Source organism: Nanorana parkeri, unplaced genomic scaffold, assembly GCF_000935625.1.
Source record: "Nanorana parkeri isolate BGI_ZX_2015 unplaced genomic scaffold, ASM93562v1 scaffold59, whole genome shotgun sequence".
In the NCBI taxonomy this organism is placed as follows: Eukaryota; Metazoa; Chordata; class Amphibia; order Anura; family Dicroglossidae; genus Nanorana; species Nanorana parkeri.
The window spans coordinates 1941816-1956489 of NW_017306327.1; the positions used below are offsets into that span (position 1 = coordinate 1941816).

General features: G+C 42.0%; 1 protein-coding gene across 7 annotated transcripts in view; it reads right to left on the minus strand.

The window, feature by feature from the left end:
• The window catches only part of ARHGAP24 (Rho GTPase activating protein 24), a 600350-nt gene that overhangs the window by 6305 nt on the left and 579371 nt on the right, over positions 1–14674 (minus strand). For all 7 annotated transcript variants that reach the window (XM_018576195.1, XM_018576196.1, XM_018576194.1 and 4 more), the window contains 3 exons: positions 9838–9970; positions 6510–6583; positions 3790–3911 (listed from right to left, as the gene is read on the minus strand). In XM_018576195.1, the coding sequence (XP_018431697.1) occupies positions 3790–3911; positions 6510–6583; positions 9838–9970 (329 nt within the window). The remainder of the gene's footprint in view (positions 1–3789; positions 3912–6509; positions 6584–9837; positions 9971–14674) is intronic.

Below are 14674 nucleotides of genomic sequence, written 5' to 3' on the forward strand. Positions count from 1 at the left end.
GGAGCTAGCAGTGACAGCTAGCTCTGCCCAACAGTTTTCTATTGGCCGGCGGGTCTGCTGCCTTAAAAAAAAAAAAAAGCCTAGCCTCTCCGAGCGCTCCGGGAGTCCCCTTGCTCCTGGCCGCCAAGGCGAGAAACACTGCTTTTTCTTTTTTTTTTCTTTTTCTGACACGGAGCCGTGTCAGAATAGTAAACAAAATAAAATTTGGCCATAGGAATGCATTGCACCCTCTGCTGCTGTCAATCAGTAGTGGACCTTGCAAATTGAAAGCGCCAATAGGAATCTAGCAATGCATTCCTATGGGCAAAATTATAATTTTTTTTCTATTCTGACACGGCTCCGTGTCAGAATAAGATAAAAAAAAGAAAAAGCAGTGTTTCTCTCCTTGGCGGCTGGGAGCGGGAGACTCCCGGAGCGCCAGGGAGAGTTAAGCTGTCTGGAGATCAGTGTCCGCGGTTACCTGGTAACCAGGGACGCTGATCTCTCTGCAAGTGGCCGGAGCCAGCCGTAAGATCACGGCTGGCTCCACCCAGCTTTCAGAAGCAGGCTGACTGCTTTCAGCGCAGCTCAGCCGAGTTGAGGCATATGCGTTCGGCTCGACTGAGCCGATCGACCAAGTTCGGGAGCTGTACGGGCTATAGTGAATAGCCCGTACAGCAGCCCTTCGGTTCTACTGAACCGAAGTCCTGGGGCCGAAGCTAGCCGAAGGATCGGCTGAAGCTACTGCTAGATCCTTTGGCTGCTTCGTGCATAGACCCCTTTGTGTGGCAGTAAGTCAATATTCAACCAAATAAGAGCGTTCCCACAATAAAGCATGGTGGTGAAATCATTATGGTTAGGATTAAAAGTAATATGGATTACACCAATTACATGACAATTCTCTGAGAAAACCTGTTTCAAGTTGGCAGAAACCTTTGATTGGGGTGAAGGTTCCCCTTCCAGCAGAATAGTGATCCCGAATACAAAGAGGTGAGTATCAAACCAAGAACTGAAATGTATTCGGTTGGCTTAATCTAAACCTAGAATCTATGGTGGGACTTGAAAATTGATGTTCACCAATAGTCTACCATGACAGAACTACCGCAATTTAGCCAAAAAAAATTGCCAAGAAATACAGGATCAAAGATTTGCAAAGCTGTTGGAGACTTGCTCCAAAAGTCACCCAGCTGTAACTACAGCCAAAAGGTGGTGTTAGCTAGTACTAGCTAGATACAAGGAAGAAGCGAGGATAGTCATATGTGCTTGTTTTATTGTATAAATAATTATTTTATAATTAATGCATTATAAATAATTTAAAACCCCAATTAAATCCATATTAATCCAATTTAGTAACAAGACAAAATCTAGAAATGTCTACGAGGTTGAATGTTTATGCAAAGCATCACATATCAACCATTACAACTACTTTAAGGAATTCTAATCTACTAATATCCGTAATAACAACAAACAGCCACAGTCATGCCTGGAATGCTGTGAGTGAATGTAACTTTACTCCTGGCATTACATGTAAGGTATGAAAGAGTATTTGATCTAATCACAGGAGTTAGAGTTAGGTCACAGTAAGAGATGTGTATTTAATAGCACAGTGACAGCTGGTGTCCTATGTGATGGGTACATAGATATCACCATGTTCATGACTATTTCAGTCAGACTGTTTAACAAGAACAGCCAGTAAATGCTATGAGGTCATCTTCTTGTCAGCATGAAAGAATGATGATGAAATGAGCATATCAGTTTTAATATAAACAGTAAGGGCTAGCTCACACCAAGAGCGGAGCAGGTGCAGAGCAGAGCAGTTACAGAATGTATCAAAACTGCATCCAATGTATTATTTTGGACTCTAGTTCACACCGCAGCGTTCAGTTCCAGAGCATGTAAAAAAAACTGCAGCAAGCCCTATTTTTCTGGAACGCATGCAAATGCATCAAAAACCCATGCAAACGCCCTTGAACGCACTGAAAGTCCATTTTAGGCTAAAAAATATATTATAATTTTTTTTACAGAAACCGCCCTGGAACGCGGCAAAAATGTGCCAAAACACACTGCACTGCATGTGCATAAACTCATGCAGATCTGGTCTGCATTTGGTGTGAACAATCCCTAAGCTGATGGTGTCACTGATAAAAAAAACATTGAGACAATAACTAAAAGGATAGGATAACCCAACCCATATGTAAAAATTGAAGCTGAAGACTACAAGAGACCATTGCGGCATGAATCTATTTCTAATTCCAGAATACACTGTTGCGTGTCGCTTTAATCTAAGGCCATAAGCATTCAATGTGCAATATAGTAGCACAATATTTACATCAGCTGCTTTTTACCAGACACTAACGGGGTTATTCCCAAAGCTGCCAAAGGCAGCCGAGTGAATAACCGAGCCAAAGTGAACAGAGCAACGTTCGGATGTCCACTCCGGCTCAGTACGGCTGATTTCAGCCGTAAATCTTCTGCCTTCGGTCAGCCGAACATGCTCTGCAGAGGGACTTCGACTCAGCTGATCCAACATCTGGATCAGCTGAGCCGAAGCTCCAGCAGCTCACTCGCTGCCGTTCGCCCCTATTCACAAAGGTACCGAGCAGAATAGAAAACAAGTGTAAAGAATGTGAAAAGAAAAAAAGTTGCAAAATAATTTTAAAAATGCTAAAAAAATATTTTAAGGAAAAGAAAAATAAATAAATAAAAAAAAAACAATTGGGCGGAGCTAGCAGAGTCTTCTAGCAGGTCCTGTGAAGGGCTCCGGCGGCCCGAAGAGAGCCGAAGTATCAGCCGAAGCTCTGGCTGTATCCTTTGGCGCTTTAGTAAACAACCCCCTAAATTTCCCTGTTGGAGCTATAGTTAAAACTGAACTCCAGGCAGATATAAATTATACAAATGAATGAAGATTTCTATTAATTAACATATTATTTTTTGTCAGCACAGAGTAACAATCTAGGTTTGACCAAGTATCAGCCTCTTGCAGTCCCTGTACAACAAAGCTCATATAGGAGGGGAAAAAGCAGCACTCTGTAGTGCAGACAATGGGAAGTAGTGTGTCTGACCAATTCTGTTATGTTAGCGACAGCAGTAGGTCTAACTCTAACTTCTGTATTATGTATAATTTCAGGTCCTTGGGCTGAATGAGAGAAACCAGTCAATTCCCTCCTCCATGCTAAACAGTGTGGATGGAAGACTCTCCCCTACTGGCTATTGTATTTACAGAGCTAGCACTCGCTGCTGTCTGAATACGAGAACAATGACTGCATCTGACTAGAAGCAGTTACTTTTGCACTCAGCATATTACATTTTTTCATTGACTTTTTTCAAGTCATGTGGTGATAGGGCCCAAAGCAGATGAAATCTGAGCCCTGTATGACCAGGTAAGTCCTGACCATTTAATTTATTTGTACTGCAGTCAAAGAAATACAGCTTGACAAAAGCAGTGATTGGATAGAGAAGGAATAGCACTTCTGACTGATAAGGTTATCTCTCTGCTCTCTCCTCCATTTCTATGTTACAATTCACATTACTCTGTGATGGGATAGAGAAGTATAAGCACTTCTGATAAGGTTATCTCTCTGCTCTCTCCTCCAATCACTATCTTAAGACTCACATAACTCTACAATGCAGTAAAGTCTGATCAGCCTATGGTGTTGCATCTCCCACTTCCAGTATATATGCTGATGGCCAATGGACTGCAAGCACATGCATATCTGACACATTACATATGTAAATGTATGCTTAAACACAAATGATCATTTATTTGCAATTTGTTTATTAATGTGTTAGCAGTATTTTCCAAAATCTCACCCTCCATTATAGTCATTGGATCCTCCACTTTGGGACGCAGGATGTTTGGCCCAAAGACTGTAGCCAAGTTCTGAACACTCATTTTATTCACTCCAGCATAGGACTGCACCTCATCCAAGAATCTGTTATGTATAAAAAAATATATACACTTAGGGCATAGTCAGAGTGAAAGCATATTCCTGTCATAATTTACTAGAACTAAACTGAATAAAACTGGACTTCAGTGCTGGAGACTTTTCATGCGGCACGTTTTACTCTTGTGTACAATTAAAATGTCACATTGTTTCATCACAGTGGTTCATCACAAACACATTTCACATTGCAGCTTTTAATTTGACTTAACTTTGCTTTCTCACCATCAACGATTGCAATGGTCTTATGACATACATTTTTCAAAAAATATCTAAAAATTATGCCACTTTTCAAAAACATCAGGAATATGTTAACCAAAAGGGATTCTGATACTTGGCATAGATAAAGCAGAAAAGGAAAGATTGCAAACCAGAAACTGTACACTGTTTATTAAAGTAAAATATATAAACCATTTTACTGCAGAGGACTCCAGCGTGGGAGGCATTTTTTCCATGTTTTCAGTGTCAGCATGGGCTCAGAGCAGGGAAACAAACTCTATGCACCCCCCTGCTGCAAGCTCCATGCTGAAACAACAAGGTGCCAGCACTCTGTGCAAATGTTACAAATAATCTATATCTGGATCATATATACTTTAGCAGTAAGACCCTGTAGTGGATCAAATTCTGTGTCACTCTATTTAAAATAGAAGACTCAATTTTGAGTGAGGTTTCATTACAATATATTTCCTTTATCGACCTGACTGTACAATATAACTTTCATGTTTGCTCTAATATAATAACTAGGAGGTGCACCGAGATTAAATTTTGAGACCGAAACCGAAAATAACAAAAATGTCAGGCCGAAACCGAACATGATTTTTTTTTTTATATTTCTTTTTAAGCTTTTTTTTGTTTATTTTATTTATTTATAAATTTTTTAAATAGTTGTATTTTTTAACTTTACTGTTGGGGGCTTGGGGGGAAATGTCAGCAGTCTAAAGAGATCCCTGATATTTCCCTTTTACAATAGAAAAAGAGATTGAGGACACTGAGCCCTCAAACACTTTTTCTGCAGTCCCAGCACTGAATGAAGAGAAATCCTCTATACTGTACTGAGTGCTCCTGTTCATTCATAAATTGTGGATATTACTTACTTTGTACACAATAATGAATGAATAGGAAGTGATCACGTCCCATTCATTCAAAACTGGTACATAGTAATTCATACTATGTCCAGTTATTTACAAACATTCAGCGATCACTGAATGTTTGTATACCGCTCTCCATCCTGACTCGCTGTCACAGCTAAGCCGGCGGTGCGGGGAAGAGAGCTCGGTCTACTTTGACAGCTGACTCCTTCCTCTCACCGCCAGCTCGGCCTCCAGTGACAGCTGTCTCCACCCCTACAGCGCTCTCCAGATCTGTGCCCCGCTCAGCTCCTGACAGTTTCTCTCCTCCACGCTGGGTGCTGCACTGTGTCAGAGGGGACACAGAGCAGCGCCCAGCGGGGAGGAGAGAAACTATGGATGCAGCGCAATTACGGCCAAAAGATGGCACTTTCAGCATTTTGCCAAAAGTGCCATTTTCGGCCGATATGTTTTGGCGCCCGAAATTTCGGTGCATCCCTAATTATAACCCAGTGTTTCTCAACCTTTTCTCTCAGCGATGACACCCTTTAAAAGCATGCTAAATCTTGAGTAAACCTACTCTTAAATGTAAGAAAAGTAAATGTAAAAAGCAACATGTGATCCTCCAAAATCTACACCCTTATCTCAAATTTTAAGGTGGGACCCCATGTAAAAAGACACACACAGGAGCCCCCGCCATTTATATCAGAGTCCTCCTCTTTCTCATAAGAGTCCCCCCTTCATATACATAATGAGACCATAAAAGAATCTGTTTGGTTTTAGACTGTCTTTCTAATTGAAACTCAGTCTACAGTGGTACAAAAGAAGAGAGAAAGAAGGTAAAGAGGAAGGAGGAGTCTTTCCTGTTAGTTATTCAATTGTGTGTATAATCTGTGCTTCAACTATTGAGCACTGTAAACAACAGGCTTTTAACAAACCATTTAAAATATGCCTAGAAAACATGTTAAAAAGCAGGCAAGAGTTCCATATTTCATATTCACCTCACTGAAAATGCAAAATATATTTAAAAAAATGTATATGATATACAGGTGAAACTCAAAAAATTAGAATATCGTGCAAAAGTTCATTTATTTCACTAATGCAACTTAAAAGGTGAAACTAATATATGAGATAGACTCATTACATGCAAAGCAAGATAGTTCAAGCCGTGATTTGTCATAATTGTGATGATTATGGCTTACAGCTCATGAAAACCCAGATCCACAATCTCAGAAAATTTTTGGCAGTGTGGGCAGGTGCCAAGTCCTGCTGGAAAATGAAGTCAGCATCCCCATAGAGCTCGTCTGGGGAAGAAAGCATGCAGTTCTCCAAAATCTCCTGGTAGACGGCTAAGTTGCATTAGAGAAATAAATGAACTTTTGCACGATATTCTAATTTTTCGAGTTTCACCTGTATACTGTTATTATTATTAACAATAATAATAAAAATAATATTATAGAGAAAGAGCGAGAGACAGACAGACATAGAGAGACCCTTACCACCCTACCCTTGAGGATCTTACCTGCAGATGTACTTTAATAGGTTATAATTAACTGGTGGGAGGCTCTTTACTTGTTTCACTAGTTCTGCCATTCCCTGTGGAATACAATAATAATTATTACATTAATATGACTATTATACTCATGCACTAAGCATAAAAGTGTATATATTCAAAAGCAGTGATAAATGAAGACAACAATTCCCTCAGTCAATGTTTTTTGTAAAATGGAAACTTGCCCATAATCATCAAAATCAATGCTTCACGGGAAACGCAGAAGCAACCTATAATTACATCTGAATGCCTTTTATGTATATAAGTGGTTTCATTTTCTGAAACTGCTTATCATACATGAGGGAAGCACACAGTGTTGAGCTGACTAAAATATTGCAGAAAATGCTTTTACTTTTCACATTAACATTACAATTCCAGTTCTCTTGAGACCAGGGGTCAGGATGGATAGTTTTTGAAATATTGGCTGTATCTAGAGCGAATCACAACATGGCTTTAAAGAGGTTACCTTTAGGCTGAATGATTAACACATCTAGAGATTTAAGCAGCTGAAATGACCTTTAAACCTCAACTTTTACCTGTAAGCTAGTCAGTGCCCTCTATCTGTCTCCAGAGGTTTCCTATTTATCAATAACTTGTATCGTATATCAAAGGAGATCTGGGAAGTGTGGGTAAAATCATTGCTACTGAAATTGTATATAAACTCAAAATCTATGTTTCTATATGTTTGGCACTAGGGATGTCCCGATACCGATACAAGCATCAGTATCGGGACCGATACAGGGCATTTTGACAAGTACTTGTACTTGTCAAAATTGTAAACATTCCCAATTCACTCCAGCAATATATCTACAATGATCCCCTGCTAACATGAATAGGTTAAAGGATCCATAGTACGACTACATGTTATGTATATATTATGTACTATGGATCATTATTTAACCTATTCATGTTAGCAGGGGAGAATTGTAACTCTAATACTGCAGTGTACTGGACGTGTGTGCTGTATAAAGTATGTACTATGGATCATGATTTAACCTATTCATGTTAGCAGGGCAGAATTGTGAGCGCCTCCCACAAGCTGAGCACCGAGACGTGATGCAGCCATCCTGCCCAGCACCGACTACAAGAGGCACAGCGTGAGGCAACAGGGATCGGAGTAAAACTGTGAGTGAGGGAAGCTGGGACTGTAAATCTTTTGCTATAGTGTACTGTAAGTGTGTACTGTATATGTAGCACATATACAGCACACACCTCCACTACACTACAGCAATACAGTTACAATTCTCCACTGCTGACATGAATAGGTTAAATCATGATCCATAGTACATAACATGTAGTCGTACTATGGATCATTTAAAGTCATCTGTCCCTTTAAGAAAAAGTATCAGTAATTGGTATTGGCAAGCACATGAGGGGAAGTACTAGTACTTGTACTTGGTCTTGAAAAAGTGGTATCGGGGCATCCCTATTTGGCACCATCCCTCACTGTATAAGGTTTCCTTAAGCAAATCTTTTTTTGTGAACCTGTTGGAAAGTTTCTTTGCAGGTGTATAACAGGAAGAGTCAAGCCTGCTGTGTATCTAGAACTGGGTGTTTTACTGGATATCGAAATATCAGAACAGCCACAATTAACATAGAAGTTAAGGTAAAAAAGTTGCCAATCGGCAGCCTTTATATGACAGAGGAGAGTGTAAAAGTCTCTCGTACCATAAATGCTACTTGCTGCCTGTCAGCAATGCATTTTTTTTCCTGTACACGGAGCCAAGCATGCACAGCTCAGTGCAAAGGCTTTGACAAGGCGAGATGAAGTAACTCCCACACACTTGCCAGGGCCTGGCCAATCAAGTGGCCAAAGAATCGGAGCCCTGAATAAGACCAGGGTGAAGATGGAAGCGCAGGTCAGGGAGGAGTGCAGCGCTGGAAGAGATCTCTTTAGGTAAGAGGTAAGGTAAGTTTGCCATAATGTGCTAATATGCTGTGCATACTAGCACATTATGGCTGCAAGCTCCAGGGGGGGGCTTTCTCTTTTTTTCCACCCCTCACTTTACTTGCACTTTAAAGTATATGTAAAAGATTAAACTAATTGATAAGTATGTTGGGCATCATGCCACATCTTATACAGTTTTCTTAAGCTAATCATTTTTGTAAATGTGTTGCACAGTTTGTAACCTGGAGATTCTGCCATTAACAGCACTTCCTGATGCAGGATGGCAACATTAGGCCTTGTTCACACAAACTGAAGTCTACATGACCCTCTGAAAAGTGATATGTGGCAAACTGTTTTTCAGTGGGTCGTGGATCCGTGGCGATACTGCTGCCTCCTGAATGCAGTTTTTTTTTAAAAGAAAAAAATCCCAATAGGGATATACTATTGCATTACCATCCCGCAACTGTGTACCCCCATGGTTGAGGTGGTCCCCTTCATTGCAATTGTCTCATTTGATAAGCAGGACTGCTTGTCAAACACGACATGCTGTATATTTTTTGCATAATGTATATAAGCACTGTTCGGCTGTAGCGCTATTACTGCAGCAGGCAGCTGGGGGGCAGTGAAACCGCAAATTTGAATGGATATAACTGCCCCATTGCTGCACAGACACCGTGGGACATAAGAGAAGAGGAGGATAGAGGAGTCAGTGCTGGATCGGGGGACCTGCACCATCGCTGGAGGGACAGCTGAAAAGGACAGTAAAGAAGAAGATGATCAGATTAAGAGGCATCATTTAGGGTAAGTCCCTAGAGCAGGATTGGGTGGGAAAAAAAGTTTGACTTTAATGTCACTTTAAGCTGCTAGCTTGCAATAAGCAGCAGCATTGTCAACCTGCCATGTGTGCTCCTTCAGTTGGCCATTGGACTGTCCATCAGATGTGCGCATGCTTCCTTCAGCACAATGGCTAACCGAAGGAGCACACACGACAGGCTGACTAGTCTTAGCCCTTCCTGTTATATAATTTTAATGTATGGGATTGGATGTTGGAGGGGTTATTATTAAAGACAAGTCACCCAGTTGTGACATATTTAATGATGTTTATTGACCATGCCAAAATATTTAAGCTACATCACAAAAGGTATTTTAAGTGAAAAGAACACACTGTTTCCAAGCAAACAATCATTTCTAAATAAGCATTTTTTTTTGCCGTGTATCATGTGTTAATCCTGCAATATATAAAAAGAAGTATATATCTGCAAACACAACAGAATTATTAATCAATTCGATTTATCTACTGTATGTTTTGGAGTGACCAGAAGTATACAAGCTTCTACTGGCAGGAATACATAACAAGACAGAAAATGTTTTAGTCTCTCAGCAGTTATATAATGTTCAGCTATTACTTACAGATTCCTCCTCTTTGCTCAGCTGTTTTGCACATGAGAGAAAATCCTCATACTTTGAATATGGGATGACAGGTTCTGGCAGCTCACGTAGGTACAGCTTCAGAAGTGAGGCTACGGTGTGGACATCTGTGTTACTGCAGATAACAGAAAAAGCAGGTTATGGCTAATGTTTACAAAGCTGGACGACACATGCATCGGCCTGCAAGCTGGTAACCTGCCCTCCGGGCTCTGCTACAGCTTATTTTATTATTCCTTTATCGCCAAAAATAAGCTTCTCTTTTTATGTCCCCCTTTGTCTGCATTTGTATTCAAGTCATACGAAATAAACTTGTATCAGTCATTTCTCTAAAGCATGTCCCTTCTGACAGATGCTCGGTGCGAAATTTAAGCAGCTTTCGTAAAAAAAGGAAAGAATGCTGAGGAACTGGAATAATAAGTAAGAAGATGGTATTGTAGTATCCTGTTTTATTGCACTGATTGAAATGGGAAATAAAACATAAAATTGCTACATCTCTGATTCATACACAGCTAGTCGTTGCCAGTCATCTTTGATTTACTGCTCATCACCCTCCCTCAATTTATCTCCAATAGATAGATTTTTATAAGCAAAGAAACATGCAGCTGCTATTTCTGAGCTCAAGGTATGCAAATGCTATTTGCTTGGCTTGTTTGCCCCAGCTCTGACCCATTAAAACTTTGAGTTAAATAGGCAGATTTGTACTTTTGACTTTTCTGACTTGCATACTTTTTAGAGACTCAAAGGGGTCTATTCACAAAGCTGCCGAAGACATGCTGATCTCGGGCTCGCACCGGGCACAGCGGAGCCCGGGATCAGCGGTACAACGGCGGGGGGGGCCGCGGATGGGGGGGGGACGGGACCGATCGGCACCCCATACACGCGATCCGCCGGCTCTACAGCCGGCGGATCGCTTGTATGGTGACAGGCATCGCTGCCTGTTTTAAAAAAACGGCCATTTCCCGCTCGCGCGCGCCGAGCGGCGCGTGCGGGGGGGCGTGTCTGAGCGGACGTCTAAAGACGCCCGCTCAGATCTAGAGAGCTCGGGCCGGCCGTTTTTTTACTACGGCCGGCCCGGAGGTGGTTAAATCATCTCTGAATTCATGCCGACACTGTCCTTTCTTCTGGAGGGTGGCTACTTTTGTTCCCCATAGTCCCCGTGTATGTGTGCCACTGCTCCAAGACTTCAATCTCATGTTTAGTTTACTAATTTGTATTAAGGAGAGGTGAGCGCCGACCAAAGGGGGAGCTGGGATCAGGTAAGGAAGGGAGAGATTTCCATAACATGTTGCAGATAGCCTAGTGCCATGTGTGGTCCTTCTGCAACTAGTCTAACGCTGTTCTAAGGAATTAAATGGCTTTGACCTTTAAAAGACCTGATCCACAGTGTTTAATTTAGCATTGGCTGGAATTTACTGTCTCACAGCAACAGACAATTATTTCTTGTCGGCTACCGCACCGTCTTCTTTGATTAACAGAAAACACCTGACCATTGTCTCACGTGGACTTCCGTCAGTAAAGCACAGGGTATATCAGATTGTATCTATTTCATTTGAATGACAGAATAACAAGATGATTTAACCGAAAATGTCACTGAAATTGAAAAGGTCAAAAAAAAAAGAATGACCTAAACTCCCCACTAGATGGCAGAAGTTCACAGCACAATTACTGTTAAAACAAAAGTGTTTTCATAAAAAGTGTAGAAGGAATATATTGTATGCCATCAGCAGAGGAGCCCTACAAGTCATAACAACTACAAGCACCATCGCACTTCTCTTAAAAGCAGCCACAGAATTTCCAAGGCACAATATTCATTTATTATAAAAATTGCCTGTGTCGCAGTGTACTGTATGCACCTCAAACTTTCCAGGCCACCTCCTTTATATCCCTCTATTAATACTGATAACAATGATAATGACACACCACTATAATAAGACAGATTAGACTCAATTAATGCGGCTATGACATGTCATTTGCAATAACCATCTGTATTCTCCGCTCTCACTGGCTCCCACTGTTGAATATAATGGTTGTTATGGCACATGTGGATCATTCCAGCTTAGCGAATTGAGCCTACTGTACCTAATAATAAGATAATTGACACACTGGAAAGCGTCAGTTCAGTGCTTCATTCACATGTGTTTATTAAGCACTTAAAAGACTTTGAAGGGAATTTTTCAAAAGTGGAGCAGACAAAATCCGCAGCAGTTGCCCATGGCAACCAATTACCTTCTCTCTTTCATTTTCCAATCTTAACTTAACAAACTGAAGAGAGAAGCCGATTGGTTGCCATGCGTAGCTGCTCCACATTTTGGCTGCTCCATTTTTGATCAATTCCCCCCTTTGTCTGTACATACCCAGTTATACTTTCCTTCTATACTCCCATACATACTGGAAAAATTAAGTATGTAAATAGTCCCCTTTGGCAACATGAACTCTCTAGGAGCTCTTAGCAACCTGTGATGCTCTAGTGAGCATCCTGCCCAGCTCACTGACGTCACTGGTTGCCAGGAGCTAAGCGGGATGCTCTAGCTGGCGTCCTGCCCAGCTCCTGGCAACCAGTGATGTCAGTGAGCTGGACGGGACGACATGCACCATGAGCCAGTTTCACTCATGCAGCCTCACGACCCATCACATGTAATCAGATATGCTGCAATTACCTGCCAATGATCGTCTGCGTCCAGGGGTGACCGTCCGTAGGTAATCATTACACGTCCGATAACATGGGAACGGCCACCAACATGAGACTGCTCCAATCACAAAGGTGAATGGGGCTTAAGTAGGGTTGCCACCTGTCCGGTACTCAACCCGGACAGTCCAGGTTTTAAATGTTGTGTCCGGGTTTCAGCTGCCATGAAAGATGGCAGAATAAGATGTCAGGCAGACAGGGGCAACCAAAATTAAGATACAGGCTAGTGGCCCCCCACTGAAAATAGTCTTGACTGTGATATTTGTACATATGAATAAGCCGCGACTTATGCTGCCCAAAACATTTCCGTGTGGCGCTAGAGTGTTCGGGTTTCAATGGAGGAAAGGGTGGCAGCCCTAGGCCTAAGAGCTTGTTCACACCATGTGCGGAGACCTGATTTTTCTGTACTTGATCAACCTAGGTCTCTGCAAAGACATATAGAGGACAATTGTTTTCTATGTACCCTGGTCACACCACTACTAAGCACAGATGTGCTGAAAAATGCTGTATATCTGCGTTGTCCCGCACTACACACGCACACGCATGTAAAATGCACATAAAAGCAATGCAACTAAAATAAAAATCAACCCACAAAAGTAAAAAAAAGGGAATAGGGAAAAATGCAGGGGAAAAAAAGCACATCGATGTCAACGTGCATAAAAGCACATTAGAAATGAGCATAACATTGCATGTAAATGCTTATTAATGCACAGCAACAGCATTTTTTTCATGAGATTTAATGCACGTTATGGTGTAAATCAAGGGTGTGCATCTCCGGCCATCCAGCGATGCTTTAACTAGAAAGCCCAACATGCATCTGCCCCCTGTTAGTCATGTCTGGAACTGTCAGTCTTGCAATGCCTAATGAGACTTGTAGTTCCACCACAGCTGGAGGGCCCGAGTTGCCCACTCCTGCTGTAAATGAACTATACACTGTATATTTATATTGGTCATGTCTATAGTCACAGGTTTGATTAATCTTTGCTCATGGTAAAAGCAGAATAGTGATGTCTGTGACTATTTCCTGATGGTGGTGCTATATTCATAGCAGTCATCACATCTACTGTACCGTATATGAAAAGTCAGTGGAAACGCTTGTCAGAGCCAATTACTTGGCTCCCATATTCACCCCTTGCCCTCAACCAGTCTTTAAAAACATCAATTACTTTAGCACAGCAGGTCACAGTGAATACACAAGTTATTCACAGACTAGATGTCCTTGTGTGGCTTTACTGGGGGGTATGAATAATCAAGCGTTCTGAATATGGGCAACGCTAACAATGTATTTCCCTGAAATGTGTGCCCTGTCTATGAACATTCTAAATACAGAAAGCAGGGCTTCTGAAAAGCACAATAGATATACCAACGGCAAATGCTATTCTGCCCACTCCCTTTGCGTAGAACACATGCCGTGCGTCTGTGTGATCATATGATTGTACATATTATCACACCGAGTATTATCAGGTGTATTCAGGGCCGGATTTACTCTCTCTGCTGCCCCAATGCCAGGTTCCTCAATGCGCCCCCCCCACCCCCCCCATATGCAGGCTGCATACAAGTGATCTCGGCGACATCACAGCAGGGCTAAATGTAGAAAACAGCTACCCGTCCGGGACCCAGAACTGCATGCCCGGGCGTCAAGAGATAAGAATTCCAAAACCCTGCTGCCCCGAGGCCGGGCCTCGGTTGGCCTTGTGGGAAGTCCGGCCCTGGGTGTCTGCTGTCTGCTTCAGTTTTCATAAGTCCTCCCCCCCCCCAGGGGAGGGGTGGGGAGAACTTGTATTCTAAAGAAAGGGGAGGTATAGACAGGTAAACGCAATATATAGTGAAACATATATTAATCTCAATGGACTTGTGTCTTTTTTCAACCTATGTAACTATATGTAACTTTGGCAGTTTATAATACATTGTATATGGGCATGCTGGAACTTGTAGTTCCCAGTGCCATTGCATGCAGTATATACATGTCATCAGGGCCAACCCTACAATGAGGCAGCCTGAGGTGGTTTCCTCAGGCGGCATCTCATTGGGTCATGTGTTTCTGTGTATGTTGGGGGGGGGGGGAGAGGTGCCGCCCCCTTAAAAAAAATTGGTGTTTGGGGGTGGGTGGGCAGGTGTCGCCCCCTTTCTGGC